This window comes from Strix uralensis, chromosome 22 (assembly GCF_047716275.1).
Source record: "Strix uralensis isolate ZFMK-TIS-50842 chromosome 22, bStrUra1, whole genome shotgun sequence".
Lineage (NCBI taxonomy): Eukaryota > Metazoa > Chordata > Aves > Strigiformes > Strigidae > Strix > Strix uralensis.
The window spans coordinates 9,342,275-9,366,315 of NC_133993.1; the positions used below are offsets into that span (position 1 = coordinate 9,342,275).

Sequence of the window (24,041 nt, forward strand, 5' to 3'; positions counted from 1 at the left end):
GGGCAGCAATGGGTGAGCACTTTTCCAGATGAGATAAACGTTGCAATTGCAGGGAACATGTTTTGCGGGTCCAGTTTTCAGTCCAGAGAGCCAATAGACTGGAGTCCTGAAAGTAAGTTCTTCTGAAATATTATCTGCTTAAACTATTTTAAAGGGTTGATATGGCTAAAGGCTGAGCGGGGAGGAAAGAGGGTCTGTCTCTCTTTCAGAGCTTTATTTCTCACTTTTAGAAGGTCCTAATTCTTACCCTCCCGAGAGCTGGAATTGCATTACATTTCCATCACAGCTTCGAGGCCCGCAAGTAAACTTTGTGGAAGCGGGAGAAATAGAAAATCTGTAAAGATTCATTATCATGGCAAGGCAAACTCCATCCTGTCTTTGCCGGGGGACATGTGTACTTCAGATAAAGTTTGGGTTTGCCCTTCGCCATGTAAAAAGGCTCTTGCTCGTTTATTGGAGGTGATTCCGTGTGGTTTGTACTGTTCGCAAAGAGCCACGAACCTGGCCCATGTTTTTGCATTGCAAGTAGCTATATTCTGTCTGTGCTCTTCAGGTTGTTAACACCTTTTGATTTAAATTATTTTCTCATGCTTGCCAAAGAAATGTGTGCACTTTTTTTTTCCCCTTTCGGCCCGTGTAGAGACTCTTTTTTTTTTTTTTTTGCCCCAGGGCTTTTTTTTTCTTTTTTTTCTTTTTTTTTTTTTTTTTCCCCTTGGGTTTCTGTTTTCTGCAATACGAACGAGTGCCCTCATATTTCCGTAGTTCGTTTCCACCATATGGAGACACCGAATGACCGCTGTTATGTCTCCAGCCTGTCTTGAAGTGCTACAGAAAAATAATCCGCGAGGCTGCAGTTTGCACAGGGACCCTCCAAATCTGATTGAACCCACCGGTACCTCACAGATTTCCCTCTAAGGGTGACATCGTTCTGGAAAAGGCAGGCAGCAGCCTTTTTCTTTGGGAAAATAAACAAGTTAGCGGGGCAGGGCAGGGGAGCAGAGCCTGCCATGGCTCGGGGCTGCGGCGGGGGCTGCGACCCCCGCGCCGGGGTGGGGCGGGCAGGTGGCCCCGGCCGGAGGCTCCGCGGCCGCGCAGATAGAGCAAAATAGAGCAGAAACAACAAAACAGAGCAACAACGACAACAGAACCCTGGAGAGGTTGGTTTTTTGTTGGGTTTGGTTTTTTTTTTTTTTTAGAAAGCCAAGTCGCCACATCTGCAGCGAGGTGGGGGGACACTTCGTCCACACCTGAACCAACTCACATCTATTCCCCTCTTCCTTCTCGCTCCTTAATATTTTTTTTTTTTTAAAGTTCAAAGCGGAGGTACGGGAGAGGGGGTGGGCTGGGGGTTTTCTAGAATTTGGAGCAGTCACAAGATGCTTTTTTTTTTTTTTTCCTCCTTTTTACGGTAAGACAACATTTGGTGGACACATGTCCGTCTCTTTTACACAAAGCAGAATGTCCCCCTTTAGCACACTTTGGAGATTGCTTTTCCTTCCTTGGGCTGTTTTTCCTGTCCTGCTCCATGTGTCTCCTAATATCTTTACTATCATCATTTGAACTTCTGGCTTCTCCCTGAGCAGTCAGGGGGTGGCCAGTGCAATCCTGAAAAACCTGTAAACACAAATGCAAAAGCTGGAAATTCAGGGAAGGGAAGCAGGGTGCGGGGAGCCTTTCCTATGCAGCAGACTGGTTTTGTGCTGAACAGCCTCTCCCTAATCCTGTGCAAACTGGACGCCTGCTTTTCAGTTGATAATAAAGATATTTTACGGGCTCCTAAAGGGCTTCAATGGCATGGTCCTTAAAGGTGAATTTACCCGCACAAACACGACAGGCTGCAGACGGGGGGTTAGAAACGCTTGGAGGAGGGGGGGTGGGGAGAGGTGTGTGTGATCGTGTTGAGGTTAGACCAAGTGATGGCCTGCTAATTCGTTACCCTTCTGATCCGTACTGGCGACTAGAAATAATTTCTGCTGATTCCAGTGATAACGAGCTATTTAGGCAAGAAAAGTGTCATCCCTCCCCCTTAATGTATGTTTGAAAATGTAACCATACGCTCAATGCACGCATGTACCCACAACCACCCTGTTTCCAAAATATATTCATCCATCCATGTATCCATAGATCCACCCATCCATCCACCTCTTCCTTATCCATCATCTGCATCACTGCCCGATCCCCACATCCCCACTCAAAGGAATTTGTCTTTCCTATAGTCCCAGACAAACTTTCCTTCCAAATCCACCCCGGTCACAGGAGGCACAAGGGTTTTTTTTTCTGAAGCACCACCATTTCTAATCTCTTGGTTATGCAATATGTTATTTCAAGGGGGAAAAAGCAGACCAAGCTAGCCAGAGCAAGGGGAATTTACAATGCAGCTTGGCTGCAGGACACTGCCGCGGGGAGCGGGTGCCTGTGTGGGTGCCAACAGGTAACAACCCTGGGCCGCCCCCTTGAGCTGAGCATCCTCGGCACAGGGATGGCACCGGGCCTGTGTTACGGCAAAAGAGCAGGGACGGGATTATTGCTGGAATAATAATATCATCCTTCCCTCTCCTTTCCATCACTTACAAACCCCCTGTCCTCTCTGCCTACGAGATCTGCTTTCTACCTGCAGCGTAACATGATTTTTAAGGGTTTTTAGAATTTTTTTTTTTTTTTTTTAACAAGCTGGATTTTGGGGGGCTTATTTCTGTGTTGGGTTTTTGCCTTTTTTTTTTTTTTTCCCCCACATGGTGTTAACCTCCAACTTCCTGTGAGGCATAAGGAGGTATAACTCGCTACCATCTTACACCCTGGAAGGAGTCACAGGCTTAGCACAGGCTTCCCCCCCCCCCCCTCCTTTAAAGGGGAAAAAAAAAAAAATCTCCCTGTTGCTGGTGAAAAGGAAGTATAAGGAGAGTAAACAGGAAAACGGAGCTCTGACCGTGCAGGTAGGCGGGGATTTTCCTTTGCATTTTTCATCGTTTCTCTCGCTTTAATGGCATACATCACACACGGGACAATTAGTTCTTCTGTAGCTGTAGAAGACAAAATAAATACGAAGTGCTTTAATATCGGGTCTAAGAATATGGAGAATCTCTAGGACGTGATTACAGCTTAGGAAGGAAAGTCTCTTTTTTTGAACCTGTAGTTGTGCAGACCTTTATGTCAGGAAAATTATGGGGAAAACCTCTGGTTTAAGGACTCTCCAAACCTGAGTCCGGTGGTGTTCTGGGTAGATGGGGGCTGTTTGCACCAAATATGCAAAGTCTACCACAGCCTAGAGGAGCCTCCCCGTGAGCTCACCTGGCTCACAGCATCACTAAAAGTGGGTGCATCCATATCCACTTCTGCCTTTTTTTGCCTCCTGTCCTGTCTCTTTAGCCTCTCCCCATCCCTGAAGGTTTCCTATTTCGTTTAGGAAACAGTATATAAACATCGTTGGTACTTTGAAGGGAAAAACCCCAAACCCGAAAGCAGTTATTTCTCACCCAAGAGCCTGCCCAGGCTCCACAGACTGGACGAGCCAAGCTGAGCAGCTGTATTAATTACAGCTCCCCTTCCAACTGCCTTTTGGGGCACCCCCCCGGGGCCCTGTGCCAGGGCGGGCGCAGGACCCCCATGCCCAGGCTACCGCTGAAGGGCAAAAAAGATGACATTTCACCCGTAAAATACCCATTTGGTTCCCAGGTTCGTTCAGCAATAATGGGGGGGGGGTGGGGGGGGTGGATGGGGGGGGTGGTGGAAATGCGTTTGTGAACGGCACAGAGAGGTTTGGGGAGCGCTTCAGTGCAAAAGGCAGCTCGGTGTTGCAATGCCGTTGTCAGGCCATCTTGAATGTCATGGCTTTATTTATTTTTAGTTATTTTTAAAGAATTTTTTTTAAAGCATTTGTGCATTTTAGACCTTCTCTGCTCACTGGGCAGGTCGTCACACAAAATAAAATTTCCTTCCACCCAGGTTTTAAAAACTCAACCAAGAAAGCAAGCAGACCAAACTAGAAACAAAACCAAAACAAAGAAACCCCTCCAAAAACAAACTTCGCCAAGGTAACCTAGTTACAGATGTGTATGATGTCTTATTTTATTCAACAAAAAGTGATTAAAATCTGTTAAAGGATTTAATTAAGAGAATTAAATGAAAAGGAAGGGGCACAAATGAGTTGGAAAAAAGCGAAGCTATTCTAAACGATTAAATCGCCATTTTAACAGTATAATGGGGTTTGCATACTGAAAAGAGAAATCAGAGCTCATATCTCATCAATAATTCATAGGCAAGAGGGATCATTCCGAGGTCAGCAGACTTGTACAGCCCCGGCTCCTCTCTCGGAGGAGAGGGTGAGCATCGTATCACAACACAACACGGACCCCGGGGGCTGCCGGGTCACCTTTTTAAGGAAAACATAAGCTCCAGGGTTTTGTGGTTTTTTTTTCCTTTCTTTCCTTACGTTGTGGGTTTGTTGTTCTTTTTTTTTTTTTTTTTTTTTTTTTTTTTTAAATTTACCAAGTCCCACTGCCCGGGTGTGTTGGTGACTGGCAGTAAGAGAGGGGGAGGGCTGGAGAAGGACTGGTTGTGGTTCATATTGCTCCAATACAGACACACACCAACAATGTGGTAATTATGCTTTTGAGAAGCCAAAGGGATCTCTTTTTTCTTTTTTCTTTTTTCTTTTTTTTTTTTCCCCTTGGCCACAAAAATGAAGGTTGAGAGGCTGTGGGTCCTTATCTGCCTTGGCGGGGATGGGCTGGCGGCAGGGACTAGAAATTGCACTGCTCAGGCTGTAATTCTTGTATTTCATTCTATTTAGAGGAAGACTCCGATTATTCACCTATTTATTTGCAATAGTCCTGTAAATTACTCCAGCCTACACACACCCCGTGACCTCCCCAAGAAGGGAAAGCTGTCGAAGGAAACCAGCCCCTTCCCTCCAGCTCTGCTCCCCCAGCCCCTTTCCCTCCCCCACAGCTGAATTTCAGGCTGAGAAATTGCTCTTTCTTTCCCCCAGCCCCAACCTCTTCCTTTTTTTTATTACACGTCCGACCTGAGGGGAAGGAGCTGACGGGATTATTTAAAATCCTCTTGATAAAGGTCTCTCCTCAATTAGGGAACCCAAAAAGGACTTTTATGGGGTTTAGCTCCTCCTCTGGGGGTCTCTTTCCAGTCCTAGAATGGATTTAGGAATGACATTTTCTTTCAGTGCGTGGCTATTTCAGTGTCTGAGCTGATTTTTCTCATTCTTTCCTCTCCTAATGTTAAATAAATGATATTTGGAAGGAGGTTGATAACTTAACTCGAGAGGTGTCCACCCGACGTAGTTTTTCCGTGTTCTGTTACCCTAAATAGCTTTAAAAAGAAACTATTTTGACAGCGAGCGTTGAAAGAATAAGACTAGTACGAAGGTTTTTTCCCCCTTTGATTTATCTCTTTTTAACATGCGTATGCCTATATACACATATATATATACACACACACACCCTTCAAGTCAAAACAAATTACAGCGCTGGGATTTTGTGTAAAGGACGTTGGTTTGGTGGCAAATCAGGGCTCTGTTTATGTAGGGAGACTTTGCAAAACCGGGGCGGGGGGTTTGGGATGGAGCGGGGGGAAGAGGCGACCCCGGGCAGGGGGTTTCGGTGCAGCCGCCTCGCCTGTAACGTCCCCAAGCAGCCAGCAGAGCTCGCTTCAGACCAAGTTCACTGCCAGCAGGGACGGGACGGGCCGAGCCGGGCCGGGCTGGAGCGGGACCGGCCACCCCGCAGCCCCGCGTGTCTCCCCCCGGGGCTCCGGCTCCCCCCGGGCGGCCGCGGCGCTGCCGGTCGCCGAGCTCCGGTGCTCCAAAAATAATCCTAAGAACCCCTCCCTCTCTATCCCCCCCCAAAAAGGAGGGGGGGGAAAAAAAATCAGAGCAGGCTAATTACCGCAGTCAACAACTCACCTATGTGGTTGTGAGCCAAATAAAAGAGAAATAAAATGCCAAATAAAAGAGAAATAAAGCAATGCAGTTGTGGTTTAAGCGATTTCCCCCTCCTTTTCTTTTAAATCTAAAAGAAGGGGGGAGCAAAAGGAAAAAAAAAAAATCAGCCGTCTAACACAGCAATGGGTGAGCTGGAGATAAACATCTAATATTTGCAAAGCTCTGATTGTTTTGGCTTTGGTTTTTTTTTTTTTTTTGTTCTCGCCTGGGAAAAAAATCACGAAGGATTGTCCAGGTTTTTTTTTTTTTTTAAGTAAAATAAATAAAATAGGGAAATCAGCGCCGCGTTTCTAGAGACGTAGACGGTAACTCTGGTCTTGGGGGGCTTGTTAGTACAGCATTATAGCTCGAGGGGTCAAAAAGTTGAGGGTCAAAAGTTTACGCTGTGCGTGACTCAGTCTTGTGTATAACCCTGATAGACTGATGTCAGGGTGAAAAAAAAAAAAAAAAAAAGAGAGAGAGAAAGAAAGCGGGGAGGGGGGCGAGGTGGGAGGAAGAGTCTCTGCTTATGGGCAGAGATGGGAGACGATAGCGAGGTGGGAGCGACCTTCAGCCGCAAGTCGGAGAGGCACGGGGGAAAAACAAAAAAAAAAAGAGGGTTTCGGGATTTGGGGTGGGATGTCGGTAGAAAATAAGGTAGATTGATTTGGGTCTCCCGTGAGGAAACGCCGAGCGACTTCTTAGTATTTTTCCAAGATAACCCCTGAAACGCTATTTGGAGTCGAATTAACAGAATATAGGGGGAAATGCATTTATTAAATCCAATTACGCGGAGGTCCCTCTAGGATATTAACGCGAGCAGTTAAAAAATAATTTTCATTCCAGCGTCAATTTTGTTTGGATAGGGTTTAAATTATACCAAAAAAAAAAAAAAAAAAAAAGTCTGACGCGGTTGGTGAAAATGTCTTCTAACATCTCTACTTGGAAACCCTTCCAAAACCCTTGGAGAGGTGCCTGTCCCCCGCCTCCCCCGGGCGCCAGAGCCCCAGCGCCGAACATTTTAAAATACGTACTCGGTATGAGTGCAAATACTCATCCCAAAAAATAAAAGAATTACAGGAAATAATGTCCATGATTCACTGTTTGCATTTCTACCTTAATCGGAGGAAATCGAGAATAATGATATATAGGCAAAATCGATGGACTGATGGCTTTAAAAAATTCAATGTATGTATTTAAAGGTGCTTTTAAGTGCCCGTTTCGTCACTCGGTCCCGTTAAAGTAGCTAATTTTGTTTTGCAGCACGCTTTCCGTCGGAATTTGAATGAAATGTTTTATGTTTCTTGCTTGAAATGTGACTCCACTCTGGTCATTGCAACAGTTTAATGAACTGATATAATAAATATTTCCCTTGGCATTTCAAAGTTATTTCTACACTGCCAGACTTTGAACACTCCAAACTCTAAATATTATTTGCACTGGGACTGGGGAAGATCTTTTCAATAGCTTCTTAAGCAAACAGTCGTAGCAAGGCAAACTCTTCTGGAGGAAAAAAAAAAAAAAAAAAAAGCCCTGCAAATTTGCTTTTTTTTCCCCCTCGGCTTTTAAATATTTTCAGTGACTAAATACTTATAACAAGGGTCATTTTTCTTGGAAGAGAAAGAGAGAATATTAGAGCCCTGGGAAAGGCATTCTGGAAAATCCATTTGCTTTCCCGATGCGGATATATTCATGGAGTAGGTGAAATTCAAGAGAACGTAAAGCGTTTTGTTTCGCGTGATAAGGCTCGGGTTTAATTAATTGCCATGAATTTGCTTGGTATTTATAAAATATCACTATATAAGGGCTACCGTTTAGTTGTAACTTGGGTGATCCATCTCTTCGCCCTTGTAATTACTGTACTTATCTCTCTAGAACAGTCATTTCTACTCCAGGTTTATAGAACAGGTAATGGATAATAAAGGCCATTTGTTTTCGGGATATTAAAACAAGCAGGTATAATTTCACGGCAATAAAAAAAAAATCCACCTCCCAACTTTCCTTATAATATTCACTCCTACATCATAACGTTTAACTTTCAATTTAGGGACGCGAGGCTGCGTGTTCATTTGAAGTGGGTTCATTTGGAGAGATGTAAGGAGGGAGAGCGAGCGAGGGAGGGAAGGAGGGGAGGGAAGAGGAGGAAATTAAAGGTATCATTTTCAAGGATATTTCTAATTTATCTCCCTTGCTCGGGACGGACTCGGCTTGGCCCGGGGCTGAGGGTTTCTGAGCTCTACAAACACAATTCAGGGTGGGTTTTCCTTCTATTTATTTTTTTTTTCCCCCACCAGACAATCAATTGAACGCGCTTTTTAATCCCGATTTACTTTCCAAATGACCTCTTTATCGCGGGGAGAAACGCGGGGTTGGAGCTGGTGGTGTAAACGCGGAGATAAATGGTGAATCCTCGCAGGGATGCTCCGCTCCCCCCCCGCCCCCGCCCCCGCCAGCGTTCCTCGCTCGCTGCTTCGAGGGTTTTAGGTGAAAATACGATTTTTTTTTTTTTTTCATTAGAAATGAAAAGGATACACAAGGCTGGCTGGGAAAGGTTTAAATCTTCATTTTCCTGTTGCAAAACAGGTGTGGGCTGATTTCCACCTAACCCTGCAGCCACCCTCCGCACGTTTACACAGCTCAGATGCAGTCGAGGCGTCGGTTGCTCCTTATTAAAAGTTCTGCCCTAAAGAAGCACCTCAGACCTCCAGCGCTCCCCCTTTCCGGGGGGGGGTGTGGGGGGGTGGGGATCGCAGTTCAATATACACAAACCCGAAAAGTTTGCGCTTCCGAAAGGGGGAAGAAAAAAAAAAAAGGAAAATCCTCGTTGCTGCTAGACTCGACAGCGAGATGTCCTGGGGAGGGGGGAATATACCCGGGGAAAGAAAAAAAAAAAAAAAAAGCAGAAAAAAAAAAAAAAGCCCTAAAAATGACAGCGCGGAGCAGCGCGGAGGGAGCGCGGCGCGGGGTGAACCGCGGGTCAGCGCGGCTCTCGGCGGCCGCCGCGCTGCGGACACGCCTCGCTGTTTAACAAAGACTGACAAACTATGAGATTAATACCAAAACTTGCGGGTTTCCCACCCCAAAATGCTCAGAGGGCCTCCTGGCGCTGCCAGGAGCAGTTCCGCTCGCCTTTAAGGACAATAGTGGGTTATACTGGGGGAGCGGGGGAGGGGGCACCAACAAACCCCACCAAAAAAAAAAAAAAAAGAAGGGAAGAAGAAGAAGAGGAAGGAGAGAGAGAAATTAGTGTTCTTATCGAGAAATAATCTCATTGAAAAAGCAACACGGGGGAGAGAGAGCAGAATAGCCCAGGCTGGATTGGGGAGGGGGTTGGGGGGGGCGATTTATGGGGTTTCTATAGGATTCCGCCTGCAAAACCTTCCCAAGTTTTGAGGGAGCGTCCTAACCCCCTCGGGGATTGCTCCGAGGAAAGGACCCACGTTTTGCCGAGGTAGGTACCGCTGTCGGCGTTACACCTGGGCGCTGCGGCCGGGCTGGGAGCGTGGGGGGGCACCCCCTGCTCAATGCCCCCTCTTTTGGGGTGACCGAAAAGGCGCTCAGCATCAGGAGCGGTTTAATACCCCCCCCCCCCTGCGCTGGCAGGTGCCTTCGGGAGGGTTTTGGGGACGGTTGGGGGCTCCCCCGGCCACCCTTTGGGGGGGGGGGCAACAGGCCGGGGAGCCCGGGAGACACCCCCCCCCCGCCCCTTCCCGACTGAGGTTACTTTGAAATGGAAAAGAGCCCGGGTGAAATTTGCTGTGAGAAACTTCCGCGACGTGGGGCGGTTTCCCAGCGAAAGGGAGAAAGGTGTGCGGGGGGGGGGGGGGGGGGGGGGCAGTGAGGGGCTGCCTTTAATTTGGGATCACAGGCGACGAGGGGGAGATTTCTTGGAGGTGTGGTGGGGGGACGAGTTCTGGTAAACGCTAGGGGTGCTGGTTTGCTGGCACCAACCCCTGGTGTCATTGGGAAAATTAAAACCGATTTATTTTTTTTTTTAAAGGATGTGGGAGGGGGTTAAAAATACGGAATAGGCCTAGTTAATTCTATTCGGGCTCCTCTCCTCGGTTTGGAGATCGCTACGGCACCGGCTGCGAGGAAATACAATAAAATAAATCAGAGAAGGGATTGGAAAGGAGGAATAAAATTTAAGAGGAAAAAAAAAAGAGCTCTAATGGGATTGGTTCTGTAGAATTATTTTATGGCAGCCATCTACACGTTGTACAAGCAGATTTGATTTGGCTTCTTACTTTTATGGCAGGTTTTAGAGGGGAAGGTAAATTTTAGAGTTGCTGTCTGCTCCCCAACAAAGTGGAGGTGCTGGGTGTGGAGGTGGGAAACTCTCTGCTCTGTGCAAAAGGCGCCTTCGCTTTGCTCTGCTGCTTTTGCTGGAAACCTGGGGGTTGGTTAGGCGTGTAAAATGGTTTGGGGGTTGTCCTGCGGGCATTTGGGTTTATTTCTTAAAATATGGGTTCGTTTATCTGTTTATCTGGGGATGTTACGTTTTATCAGAAAAATCGACCATTCACCTTAAAGTACCTGAAAAATCTCGGGGTATTCTGTGTCCAGGAAAACTATGGGACATTCATTCTTGGCCGTAATTTTTTTTTTTTTTTTTTTGGTTAGGAAAAATTCAGGAGTTTGTGAAATATATTTAAGATATTTTTCAGGAACTTTAATGTAGGGAAAACGCAGCTTTTCTCCGATAACCTCTCTGCTGTGGCATTTAAATGCAATTAATTCGGGAGATACTTGACCAAAATATGTTCTGCCTTTTGAAATATAAAAAGAAAAAAAAAAGGGGGGGGGGGGGGGGAGAAGATGCTATACTTTTAATCTCTTGGGCAACTGTAATTTTAAACGAAATCTCAACATGATGCTACCCTCATTAGTTCCGAATGAAGGTTCATTACCTAGACAGTATGAATATTTTATTGCTTTATATCCCTTTTTCGGAAATGAAACGCCTTTGATCTTTTTCTCGGGTTGTAAAAAGAATTGCCTGTCATTAAAAAAAAAACCTGTCGTCCCATCTGCCTTTACATTCTGTATTTCTTTTCATCTGTTTCTTTCTTTTTTTTATAATTTATCCGCACACGCACGTATAAACCCAAACCTTGGTTGACCTCCAAGAACGAAAAATGGATGAAATCTTGGCGCTGCGTATCGGAGAATAATTACGAGGGTTTCAGGATGGAGGGGGACGGAGCTATGGCATTTTGCTTTTAAACGACGATTATTTGGATTCGAGTCTCGTTGTGCGTCTATACTTATATATTCAGTCCGGGAGTTGATTTTTTTTTAACACAGCCATAAACCAATGTGTAAGGTACGGAGGAGAAGGTAGAAAAGTTCTAGTTTTTCTGATCTAGTGTCAGCTATTCGGACACTCGGTGCTTTAATTAATCGTCTTTCCTCTGAAGAGTGAAGCTTTTTAACCATCTTTACCTATAGATTAATTCTTGATCTCTCGAGTCACAAAACTTTACCCCCCTGCCCCAGAAGATAATTATGGCGGTAGGCGAAGATCTCTGACCAAGGAGGATGCATCTGTCTTCTATATGTACCCTGTAGATCCGAATTTGTGTAAAGGAAGTTGGGTCACAAATTCGTATCTAGGGGAATATGTAGTTGACACAAACACTACAGGTCACAATCCCAGGAGGCATTAAAAACAAAACCAAAAAAAGCCACCCACCCCCACCCCCCCCCGAACCCTAAATAAAAGGGTGAAAACGAGATCTTAACCAGAAATCCGTTTTATAGCTGAAAAGAAATACTTTGGATTTGACCTTAGCTCAACTCCAGCGCTCCTGCGATAAACTTTATCATCACTTCGAGATAAAATCTGAGCTGCGAAGGCGGGGGGGGGGGAGGGGGGGGTCAGGGGCGTTATTACTGCGATTTGAGAGCCAGGATCCCACTAGTGCTTTAGTTTGTGTAATCTCAGCACTGACACCGAAAAAAAATATATATAAATTATTGCTTTCTTCCCTGCCGCTCGTGAGGAGCTTATTGCGCGTTTTCAGGTTTAAAACACGAATTTGAGGAATTAGGGGCGGCTTTTGAAAGGCTGCTGGTTCGCTCTGGCTTTTCAAGGGTCTTTATTAGAAGAAGGGCGAGGCGAAGATGCATTAGGACTTGGGCTAATTCGCTTTTGTAATTGTTCATCAAGTCCTTGATTTCTTGCTTGGAGGACGGGCTCCTTTTTCCAGCGGTGCGTGGGAAAACAGTCAATCTCAGAGCACAGCTAAATGTGATTTAGGAGAGCGGGTACCCCGAATTAGCTGATGAATTTCTTATCGATCCCAAACAAGCCCTATTCATCTCTGCCAGGCTCGGGGCGCAATGTCCCTTCCCGTATCACCTTAGCAGGGAATGAGATGCGACCACCACCCGTGGGGACCGCCATGGATCATGTGCCGGGGCAGCGGCCCTGAGCCGCAGCCGCCAACCCCCGGAAAAAAAAAAAAAAAAAAAAAAAAAAGAATTCATTTTTTTACCCTCTATTTTAATTTTTTTTTTTTTCTTTTCGGGGGGATTTTTATTTTTCCCACCCCCCCTTTCCCTCCGTTCCCCTCCGCCCCGAGCCAGGACACACCCCCGAGGGGTGTGGGCCGGGCGGGGGGGGGTTGTGCGGCGAGGAGGGGGGGTCCGGTTCTCGCCCACGGGGCGCTGCGGAGCCCGGGGCCGGCGGGGCCCGGTGGCGGCCGGGGGGGAGCGGGCGCCCCCGGCCGCCTCCCCGGGGATGCTGGGGGCCCCGGGAGAGCCCGGGCTGGGCAGATTTCCTTATCCGGGGATCGCAGGGCACCTCGCCATTGGCCCGCGCTGTCACATGGACTCCAACTTTGTTCACTTGACAGTAAGTAGGAGGGTTTCACGAAACAGGAAAACGAGTAAAGGGGGGGACAGGAATAAATTTTAGGAGAGATATATATTTTTTTTTTTCGTGTGTGCAATTCTAAGAAATTAATGGCCATGAGCTCGTTTTTGATCAACTCCAACTATGTGGACCCCAAGTTCCCACCCTGTGAAGAGTATTCCCACAGCGATTACCTTCCCAATCACTCGCCGGAATATTACAGCAGCCAGAGGCGAGAGAGCACTTTCCAACATGAAGCGATGTACCAGCCGCGGTCAGCCTGCAAGGAGCAGCTCTACTCGTCCTGTCAGAGCTCCGGCCACCAAGCAGCGGTGTTATCCCCCCGGGGTCATGTCCATCCTCCGGCCGGACTGCAGAGCCACCTCTCTGAGCCAAACCATCCCTGCGAGCCGGTCACCCCCAGCCCACCACCCTCCTGCAGCCAAAACTCTCTGAACCAAAGCCCTTCCAATTCCTCTTGCAAAGAGCCGGTAGTTTACCCCTGGATGAAAAAAGTCCATGTAAGCACGGGTAAGTGAACTAAAGTGGCTTTGCTTTATACTAAGTAGCACCTCAAAGTCTTGTAGAAATCTTATTGCACCAGTTGTAAAATAACCATTCGTGGAGATTTACGATCGCCTGTTTGCAGAGCGGTATAATTACATCCTCCATAAATTTTTATTGCTCTGCTTGGCCATGTGCCTTTGAAGTCTCTGTTACCATCCTCCTCCAATTTCTTGCAGGCTACTTTTTTTATGGCTGTTGAATCTTCATAAGTTAAGTTTTATGTTTTCGTAATTTGTATTTAAGTGGCGGGTTGAGTAAACTTTTACTATTTTCCCTTCCCTCCCCCCCCCCCTTTTTTTTTTTAAAAGCGTGATATTTAATAAAAAGGAGTGTCTGTGTTTGCCTGTTTGCATGTGTGTAGGGGGAACTTTAAAGATTTGGGGATACTAGAGTGATGCTCAAGCAGAGGTGTGTATTTATCTGGGTATATACACATGTAGAGGGCATGGAAAATGTGTCTGGGGGACCTTATAAAAACGTTTAGACAGGAATACACGTCAAGCAACGAGGATGGAGGTGGAGATTTGGAGATAGGTTCTGGGTATATTTTTAGAAGGTCTGCGGTGTATTTTTTTGAGTATATCCCCCACCAAAAGAATGTGTGATGCTTTTTTGGGGGAAAGGACCCATTAAAGGAACAGCTCAGTAATTCTTCTTCTGCTCTTTTTTTTTCCCCTCTTTTTTTTTTTTTTTTTTTTTTTCCCCCCCTTTTTCTTTTTCCTCCTTTGTGTTTGTTCAGTAAACCCCAATTACTCAGGAGGGGAACCGAAACGCTCCCGCACAGCCTACACCAGGCAGCAAGTCCTGGAGCTGGAGAAGGAATTTCACTATAACCGCTATCTCACCCGGAGGCGCAGGGTCGAGATCGCCCACTCCCTCTGCCTCTCCGAGCGCCAGATCAAAATCTGGTTCCAGAACAGGAGGATGAAATGGAAAAAAGATCACAAGTTACCAAATACCAAGATCAGGTCTAATTCTTCCAGCTCCTCTGCCAGCCTGCAGATCCCCCAAGGAGGATCTCAAAACCGATCCCATGGACCAGCCACCAGCCTATAACTATTCCGTGGATGGATGGAGTGTGCGTGTTTGTGGGTGTGAGTTTGTGTGTGTGTAGGGAACACATGATTTTTTTTTTTTTTTCAAATGCTCCAAGAAACGAGGGAAGGAGGGGTGCTCTTTATTTATAGGGGGAACAGAGGGAGACTCAGCTGCAACAAAGCAGAGCTGTGCTGTTGTGCCTCTCTTCCATTAAAAGAAGGCTGTAGATCGTAGTTTTCAGATTTGGCTAAGATGGATCCTTGTTTCATCTTTAATCACGCCAAGCTCTGCCCCATTTGTCATGTTTACTCTCCCGTACAAAGGATGGACCTTATGTCTGCTATTACCTCGACAACCAGCGCTCACTTTAATAAATGAGGCTCAGTTTCTTCAAGACGAACTGGATTTTCTCCCCCCCCCCCCCCCCTTTTTTTTTTTTCCCCTCCTCTTTTTCTTTTCTCGCCTACCAGCCACAAACGGAAAGTTTCTGTCCCGCCACCCCAAAGCTGCGGCGGTTCTAGCACAACCCTGCGATGGAGAAAAAACCCCAACAAATACAACCAAAATCCCCGCCGGACACGGACCGTGGGGAGCGGGGGGGGTCTCGGACACAGCCGCTGGTCGTGCGTGGGAGTGGGGGGAACACGCTGGAAAAAAAAAAAAAAAAAAAAGGAAAATTAGGTCAAGTGGGTGGTGGACAAAGAAAGCAAGAGGATGGAGAGTGATGTAGGATCCCCCCCCCCCCCCCCGCCATTTTTTTGCGTCCAGCAGGTTAATTGTGAGTCGGGGGGGGGGGGGGGGGGGGCGGGGAGGGGAAAACAAGGGGTTTAGGTTAGGAACTGGGTGATAACGAGTGGCACCTGGGTGCACCCCCGCAGCCCAGGGTGAGGGGTGGGGAGAGGGGGGGAAGCTCCTCTCCCGCTGTCTGGCCCAGTTTTGTACTGAAAATGTGAATTTCGGGCGGAGGGGTGAGGACTCGCCCTTCTTGGGGTGAGCACGGGGGGGGGGGGGGGGGGGCAGGGGTTTGGCGAGGCTCCCCCCGACACCCCGCCCGGCCCGGCCGCCCCCACCCCCTCCCTTTGTCCTTCGGGATGTCCAGGATTACCTGTAAATAGCAGAGAAAAGGAACAACAACGACAAAAAACCGCAATTGGAAATAAATTTTTTCATTGTGAATCTGACCCTGTGTGGTTTTTCGGGGGGGGGTGGGGTGTGGGTGTGGGGGTGTTGTCTTTTTGTTCTGCTGAGAAAAAAATATCTATTTTAAAGAAATTAATTAAACAGCACGTTTCTTTTTTACAGGGATTTCTGTTGTCAGTGGCACAGGCTCGACTCCCTAATGAAAACAAAAGATGTTTGACTAGGGTATATCAGCCTTAAGTACTGCTAAGACTTACATATTATGATTTATTTGTTCTAAGCATATATTAATATGCTCTTCCCAAACTGCTCTCAGACAAAACAGAGGTAGTCATTAGCGCTTTGCTTTGCTGTAAGGAATGGATGTAGCGTTGTATTTCTCTAGAGAGACTTCTCGATTAAAAAAAAAAAAAAAATCTCCTTCTCCAAGGTAGTTAATGCATTAATGAGTCTAATTTTTGCACAGATGTTTCTCGGTGTTTGCAGGTTTTCTGTGTATTTTTATATTACAAAGGAGCTGGCTCCTGCGATAGCTCATAGCCTGACAAGCAAATAGATAATCAAGAAGACAAATGGCTTCTTTTGTGAGCCGCAGCTCTTGTATTAATTTTCATTTTCTTTCTCATAGAAAGTATCGAAAATACTGTTCAGGACGAAATAACATTCCAGTTCTAAGTTACAAATATATAAAAAAAATACTATTGTGAGCAGGGGGGTTCGCAGGGGGAGGAAGCCTCCGCACCAGCTGAAGAAAATAATAATTTTCTTATACTCGCTTCTAAAAAAAAAAAAAAAAATTGCTTTTGCTTATTCGTTCAATGTTCACGAAATTCTCCGAGACCCCCCATCAGGACCGAAATATTCCCTCGCATTATTCAGAAACAAAGGCAGGGCTTCAAATATTTAAAGCTAGAGTGTTTATGTGTTATTCCTTTACTTGTAGTAAGTCACGGCACGACCACCTTGCAAATAAAGTGTCCCCAAAAGTCTCCCTGCCCCCAGCTCAAACAAAGGGCCGTTAGATTTTTCTTTCTATTGACATTTTAATACTTTAAAATAATATTAATGTAGTCACATGGTACAGATCTGTTACACTCTCTGATGTAGAAGAAATGGATTTATGGATGTATTTTTGGTTAACTATCCCATTTTTAGAGGTAGCAACTGCAAACCTTTAAAGTTTCTTTTTTTTTTTTTTTTTTTTCCCCAGGAAGGGTGGCAAGGGCTGTATTTTATTGTAATGCCTGAGGTTGGGGTGTTTTGTTGTTGTTGCATTTTATTTTACTGTTTCTCTCTTTGATCTGCTGGGGTTGTAAAGAGGGTGTTATTTTCAAGATAGGGCTTCTAAGAATGGCAAAAAATCGTCCTTTTTTTTTTTTTTTTTTTTTTTTTTAAAAAAAAGCATATGCTTCCAGGAATGCGGGGTCTATAGAAGCAAATCAAAGCTGGAAAGTATGAATAGAATAGAAGGGGGAGAAAAGAAGATTTCTATAGGACCTAAAAGTTCACAGCCATTATAAGCAGACAGAAGCCAAGAAAAATGCGAGAATTATACAGAAAATCATTAATCACTTCTTTTCTTTAAATACTTATCCTTTTCCCATTGTTATTCAACAGCAAATCTCCGCAGACCGTCTGTTGGGAAAAAAGCACCCGGAGTCCTACAAGAATCTTCAGGGGAAATAATAATATTAATAATAAAATCTGGATCGTAAAGGTGAAAGCTTTATTTTTGGGGGAGAAAAACAAAACCAACCCCCCCCCCAAGCCACCCCCTCCCCCAGACCTCTCACTTTGGAAGAAACCACCCAAACCATGAGGGCCGTCTCTGGGGCGTTGGAAAAAGGATGTGGGAGCGAACCAGGTAACAGAGCTGCTCTCTTGGCATGCATTTCTGATCGGTTTATTGCCTCCTTTCACGAGAAAGCTGGGGGAAAGCAAAAGAAAAAAAAAGATAAACTTAAAAAAAAAAAAGGGCAGAAAGAAAAACAACGTGAATTCTTGTGCGGGGTTTTCCTTCTGTTTTCTCGTTTTATTTTGACGGAGGGGAACGAGGGGAGCGGGCAGAGAAAGTTTTCAGGAGGGTTACTTGTGGCGAGAGGTGGTTTGGTTGAGGTTTTTTTTTTCCCCTCCTCGATTTGGGGGTGTGCGTGTTTGGGGCTCGGCCCTGCGGAGCTTTGCTGCGGGATCCCGGGCAGGGCGGCGGGGAGGCGGCGGGGCCCCTCGGGTTGGGGTTTGAGGGGGTTATCCCGCTTGGTTCTTTTTTTATTATTCTTATTTTTTCTATTTTTTTTTTCCTTTTAAAAATCTGTTTTCCGAGCAAGATCTCTCTTTGCCCTTGTCATGGGCCGGTTTGGAGATGGATTGTCCCAAAGGGAACTGAGCGCTGGGGGTGCGGGTGTCCTGGGGGGTGCGGGTGTCGAGGGGTGCGCGTGTCCCGGGGGTGTCTATGCCCCACGAGTGGCCGTGTCCCGGGGGTGCTGGCGATCCAGGGGGTTGCTGCCCCGTCTCGGGAGCGGTGCGGCAATACGGTGACGAAGGAAAAGGGTGAAAATTGGGGAGACAAACTCCAGCGCTGAGAAGCCCCGCTCGGGGGATAGAGTTCACGCAGAGGACACGTTTTCTAGGCGATTAGCTGGGTATTCCAGCCGGGGACTGACCTCGCAAACCCCTTGACCTCTCCGAGGCTGGACATTGTGCTGGGCAACAGCTCAGCCCGCAGTTCAGCAAAACTTTGCGTGTGCGGGGTCCCGCCGGCCCTCACCGCGGTTTTGGGCCGTGGGAGTGAGGAACCAGCACCGGGAGGAAAAGGTGGGGGAAGAAAGCGGAGAAGGGACTTCGGAGTGGGTTTATTTCTGCTTTCTGGCGGTTTAATCGTTCTGTTTCCGAGCCCGGGCCCGTCAGACGCTTTCCCCTCTGATTTCACTTCAAACCCCTCGGTGTTTGTTGGCTTCTTTGTAAGAAAGAAAGAGGAGAGAGAGGGAGAGGCCGGGGGACCTGCAGCGCTTTGCCTTTGCAGAGCAGACTGCTTGCTTTACAAAAATAATTTGGGGAAAAAAGGAGCGAAGCCCCCAGGCCGCCCCGCTCTTCCCCCGTCCCGCGTCTCATCTCGCTTCTTATTTTCAGAAATTCCTTTGTTTCCGAGAGTCCCTCTTCATCCTCCCCCCCCCCCCCCCCCTTCCCCCGCACCTCCTCCCACTTCGCCCCTGTCCACGGCGCTCTCAAAAGCCTCTCTGTGCCCAGCTGCCTGCTGCCGGCGCAGAGCTGCGCGGAGAGACGCGGAGAGGCGCGGAGAGGCGCGGGGGATGCCACCGGGCCGAGAGACGCTCGGGCGGTCTCTCCCTGAGACCCCTGAACCGGGACCCCCATCCCAGACCCTCCAAGTACCCGTCCCGGCCGGGATGCTGAATCCTTTTGTTACCTCTTGGTCCCAAAATTGGACAAAAAAAAAGGATTCTTGTGTGAGAAAAACCCCACGGAGGTGTAGTTACTGGAGAGAAGGGGTATAGAGGAAGTAAAAATAAATATATACGTATATATCTATATATGAACGGATATGAGGCGGGGGTGGGGGGGTGTTTCTGCCCGGTATAGGGCCCGGGGAGGGGGGGGGGGGGTCGTGCCGCCCCAGTATAGCGCTGGGTCTCTTTAAAGGCGGCCGGGCTTGGCGAGCGGGTTGGGAGTTTCTCAGCCCCGGTGACAGATTTATGATCCGCAATAAGAACGGCGTGTTTAAATCCGTAAATCAATCTCGCTTTCTCACTATATAAACGTTCATTTTATCTTTAGAAAGAAACCGGCTTTGATCACGGCACCTCGGAGGGCGAAGCCGCTCTTTATGGCCGCGTTTCCGACCCTTTGAACTGGGGGCACTAAAAACACCCGAAATGGGGGCTTCTTTTGCATGAAACAAACCCAAAAATGCCAGCGGAGGTGCAGAGGGAGGTATCTGCCCCGTTTGCTGCCTGGGATGGCTCTGTTCGGGTTTTTTTCCCCTCTTTTTTTTTTTTTTTAAATTTATTTACCCGGCTCCATTCACAGGGGCACTTCGTTTTATGACTAAGGAAAAAAAAAAAAAAAAAGAAAGAAGTGGTCGTGTGAAGCGAAAGTTGCGGCTTCTGAATTGACCTGAAGTTCCCATAACCCCCCCACGAAGTTTCCTCCCTCATGCCCCCCCCCCCCCCCCCCGCCCCCCGCAAGCGACGGGAGCTCCTTTTAATCGGATTTTTCCCCCGCTTCCTCCCACACCTTGACCAAACGTCTCTCTTCCGACAACCACTTTCACTCGATAAAATCGATTCAGAAATAATCGAGGGCTTTTGAAAATGAAGCGCTTCCCTGCTCGCTCCTTCCTGGCCGGGGGGAGCTCAGACTCCCCCCCAGCCCCCCAGCCTCGGCTGTAAAGGGGGGAAAACTCCGCTTTTAGGCTTTTAAAATTATTTTTTTACGTATAACAGAAGCTCCCTCCAGGCTTTACCCATGGAGGGGGGGAGGAATTTTGGTTCCCGGCGCAGCCTCCCCGGGTGGGGGTGTAGGGATGCTGGGGGGCGGGGATGCTCTGCCCTGGGCTCCCCCCCCGCGGCACTGGGAGACCCGGGGGCACTGCAACACGGTCCTGAGGCTTTCAGGCTCTACTTGCTGCCTTTTCTCGAGTGACAGTTTCTCCCCCCCCCCCCCCCCCCGCCCCCGCCGTGGACGTGGGGAGCCGGCGGGGCTGCCCCTTGGCTGCCCGCACGGTGCAGGCAGCGCTGTGCCAGGGCAGCGCGCGCCCGGCTGCCTGCTCGGCGGCTGCTCCGCGGCCTTTCCCAGCGGCTCCCTTTGTTGCTCTTTTTTTTTTTTTTTTTTTTTCTTTCCAGAATCCTTGTACTTGGCAGCTCTCTTCAGAGTCAAAATTTGATTTTTTTTTTTTTTTAAATGCAATAAAGGCTGGCCAAACAATAACAGCAGCGGGGAGAAAAGGCCTGGAAGTGAGGCGAAGGGAGGGCTGAACTCTTTAAAAGCAGGAGTATAAATATTCTCAGCTGGTTTAGCCTCTAAAACAGTTTGTGTTATTCAGTACAAGATTGTAATAAAAATCTCAGTGTGGAGAGAGAAAAAAAAAAAAAAGGCAAAATGCACGGTGTGGCTTAGCTGAACCAAGGTCCAGCAAAGCCAACCTCCAGGAAAGATTTAGAGAAGGGCTGAAATGCTCTCAACTCCAGGCAGGAGGGGAAATAAACCTAAAATCGTGCCCTTTAATAGAGAAGTGGCTCGGAGGTGGGTGCCCTCTGCACATCCTCACCCCCCGCTGGCACGGCCGTGCCAGGCAGCCGGCCCTGGGGAGGGGGCAGCGCTGTCCATCTAGAAAAGCTTCGTTCAGTTCGAAACTTCTTTAAAAAAATACTGTTCCGGTGGAAGGTCACAGTGGTCCTTTGAGTATGAAACTGAGAGACCCCCTTCCCCCTTCCCCATCACGTGATTCATTAAATAATTAATGCAGAGGTTGCAGAATAGATATGTATTCGTCAGGAAAATCGCAGACATGGTCTCCTTGTGTCTGACGTGAAATTCAACTGTCCTTTAAAAAACAAGCCTATAGCTGAGGAAAAAAAAGAGAGAAAGAGCGAGAGGGAGAGAGAGAAAGAGGGGGAGAGGAGGAGAGAGGGAGAGGGAGAGGAGTCTGCAATAAAACAATTCTCAGGAACCACGAAGCCACGCCGAGGGCTGGATTATTGTAAGTAGCAGGGGCTTCCCAATTCCTAGCGTGTCTATATGTCCATGTAAATTTATTGTTTGTTATTAATGTTATTGTCGTAAAATGTGACAAATAGCCGTCTTCATTTCCTCCCATTTCTCTTCACATGGTGGTATGTGTGTTTATACCCATCGAGGCATTTCATTGATATTTTTAGGAATATTCCTCTCTCTCCCTCTCCCTCTCTCTCCTCGCAACCTTTTTTTTTTTTTTTTCTTCCCCCTTTCTTGATTTATTACAATAAACATGTCAGCAGCAGTGCGGCTGCCATTGTGTGTGTGTTTGTGAGAGAGTTGTGTTGTTTATAGTGGTGTCCAAGATAAATCATTTCTCGAGTGAAAATGATGTGCAAGCGATGATATTTTAGAGCGAGGATCTCTCTCTACCCCACTCCCTGGAGTTGATTATTTCAGACGATTTACAGTAATAGATCAGCAGCTAATATGAAAGCTCTGTAGCTGGGGGTCTTAAATTACAGCATCTGTGATTACCAATTAAGGAGAGATTTGTATAAATTTGGTAAACCGGGAACGCCTCATTGGCATATAAACCTAGTAAAAGAGCACGACCTTAATATAAAAATTACAGCTCGGAGTCCTGCGTTGCAACATCCCTTTATCAACGATAACTCATTTTCTCCCCAGTTCCCTCTCCCCAGCCCCCGGCAGGACTCCTCGCTGGAGAACAGGCACAGGTTGCTTTAGCACAGCGAGGCAATTTCTGGAGATGCCCTATTTTAAACCAGACACAGAAATCGGACTTAAAATTCAACCAAAACCAATAAAAATAGAGATTGCAGCAGGAGGGCTGCAAGGTAGCTGCCTCTGAGAGAGGCACGAATCGCGTCCCAGGCAGGAAGGGGAGTTTGCCCATCAAAACCAGAACAATGGGGATCTGCGGGAACTGGGGCGCTGCCGAGGGACCCCACCAGAGGCGGGTTGTCCCTCCGACCAAGAGAAAGGGGAATAAACTCCTTGCGGGTAATTCGTTGTGCTCTTCTAGCAGGAGGATAACTTTGCGCGGCTTTGTGGCGCCCGGATCTCACTGAGGCTGCGATGGCGATGGATGGAGAGAGGGAGGAAAATGTTCTTAGGGTCAAAGTTGGAGAAGGTGCACTAAGAAATGTCTTTCTATTCAGGAGCCCAGGCCTGTTATTTACCTCGGGAAAAACAGAGCTCCGAGGAGAAATAGCACTGAAAATAGGCTTAAATACTACCAGAACCTGGCCGGCAGCTGTAACCTTTTCAGTGATTTCTATGTAAAATACAGCTGAGCTGTAACAGGGAAATCTCTTTCAAGCCGCTGAGGTCGGGTCGCGAAGCTGAAGCTTTGGGGACGAGATGCGTGTCCCAATCGGGGGGCACCGCTACCTGCTTTACTGTCAGCGCGGGGAGCGCATCCTCCGCGGAAAATGGGAGGTCAGGAGTCAGGCACTGCCCTCCCCTCCCTTCTCCAAACTGGACCAAATTGGTCCTAAGCGGGAGTGTTGAAAGGGAAGGAGGAAGTGGGAGATCGCGTTTTTAAATATTTTACAAGCTCCAACATGCGAGGAGTCAATAAAACTGACAACAGGAGCAAAGATTAAATGTTCACACCGGATTCTCGGATGAGAATTCAGCCTTTTCCCCCCTTCCCTTCCCTTTCCTCCCCTCTGCTCGCCAGCCACGTCTCACACCGCCCGGGCGGGGATATTTAACTCTGTCTGCTAGTGTAAACCTTTATGTAGCAAAATTAGAGCAACTCAGCGACTTTCATTAAATATTAAGGGAGATCCAGGGACGGTGACTGAGCCAGAAATACAGCATCATTCTCTGTCAAGCCCCGTATTAATTTAAGTTGTCGGCTTCAAATGATGCAGACCCCCTCCCCTCTTCCTCCCCCACCCCCCTTTATTTTATTCGGTGGTATTTTGTTTTATTTTGTTGCATTCTTATTTTTTTTTTCTGTCGGCTTGGGGTGTTGAGCGTGAGAAATTGGCCCTTGGCGGGGGGCGGCTGCGGGCTCGGTGCGGGGGAGCCACCCCGCAGCCCCCGCCCTGGGCGGTAGCCCCCATTAAATCAATACCGGGGCTTTATTTATCCCCGGTCCAGACGCCTTTGTGCGAGTGTCGACCCTTAATAATCAGATGTCAGGAGGAGATGGGGTGGCCGGGGGCTGCCGGGTCGCTCTGGTCGAGCCTTCGTGCTGGGGACACTGCCCCTACCCCGGGGCACTGCCTTCCTGGACCCGGGGTGGGGCTCCGGACCCCAAATATGACCCTGGCTAAGAGCCCCAGACCCCGATGAAGAGACTCAGAGCCAGAAGAGCTCCTCACCTCCGTTAGGAGACCCAGATCCAGGAGGGCACCCCATAACACGGGCAGGACCCCAAAACTTGGGAGAAGAGCCCCAAACCTTGGAGGGGATCACAGATCCGGCATAGGACCCAGAGCCGGGAAGGGACCCCAGACCCAGGATAGGACCCAGAGCCAGGAGGGGACCCCAGGGGCGCTCCCTGCCCAGCTCCGTCCCTGGCAGGGGGCTGTGGGAGGGGGCCGGGGAAGAGAAGGCGCTTGGGTGATGCAAAATTCCCCTCCGTGCCGGGTGCGGGATGGGAGGGCACCGTCCTGTCCCCGTCCCGTCCCCGTCCCCCCCGGAGCACCGCCTCGGTCCTTGCTCCTGCCACAGATCCTCAGGGCTCTGCTCCCCCCACGCGTGTCAGCTCCATCCTCCCCCAAAACCAAGTTTCTCCCCTCTGCGATTAGCGGTGGCCCGAGGAAAAGGGTTTGG

At 48.0% G+C, this 24,041-nt stretch overlaps 1 protein-coding gene and 1 long non-coding RNA gene across 3 annotated transcripts; one reads left to right on the forward strand and one right to left on the reverse strand.

Annotated features, from left to right (window-relative positions):
• The first annotated feature begins 1 nt into the window (after window position 1).
• On the forward strand, window positions 2–15,575 carry HOXB4 (homeobox B4). 2 transcript variants are annotated; one of them, XM_074892338.1, is made up of 3 exons: window positions 2–112; window positions 12,899–13,325; window positions 14,101–15,575. In XM_074892338.1, exons 2-3 carry the CDS (start codon window positions 12,905–12,907, stop codon window positions 14,415–14,417), a joined length of 738 nt encoding a protein of 245 aa, XP_074748439.1. In that variant the 5' UTR covers window positions 2–112; window positions 12,899–12,904; the 3' UTR covers window positions 14,418–15,575. The 2 variants fall into 2 exon arrangements, with proteins under 2 accessions (XP_074748439.1, XP_074748438.1); XM_074892337.1 differs by lacking the exon at window positions 2–112 and adding an exon at window positions 12,194–12,794.
• Window positions 12,020–13,115, reverse strand: LOC141953637 (uncharacterized). Its single transcript, XR_012631940.1, has 2 exons — window positions 12,989–13,115; window positions 12,020–12,182 (listed from the first exon to the last, which is right to left on the reverse strand). It is a non-coding gene; the product is annotated as an uncharacterized LOC141953637 (long non-coding RNA).
• Window positions 15,576–24,041: the final 8,466 nt, after the last annotated feature.

Coding starts and splice junctions, on each gene's coding strand:
- HOXB4 (XM_074892337.1), top strand. CDS start 12,681: ATGCTGGGGGCCCCGGGAGAGCCCGGGCTGGGCAGATTTCCTTATCCG. Junction 12,795..12,898: donor CCAACTTTGTTCACTTGACA/GTAAGTAGGAGG, acceptor TGCAATTCTAAG/AAATTAATGGCCATGAGCTC. Junction 13,326..14,100: donor AAAAGTCCATGTAAGCACGG/GTAAGTGAACTA, acceptor GTGTTTGTTCAG/TAAACCCCAATTACTCAGGA.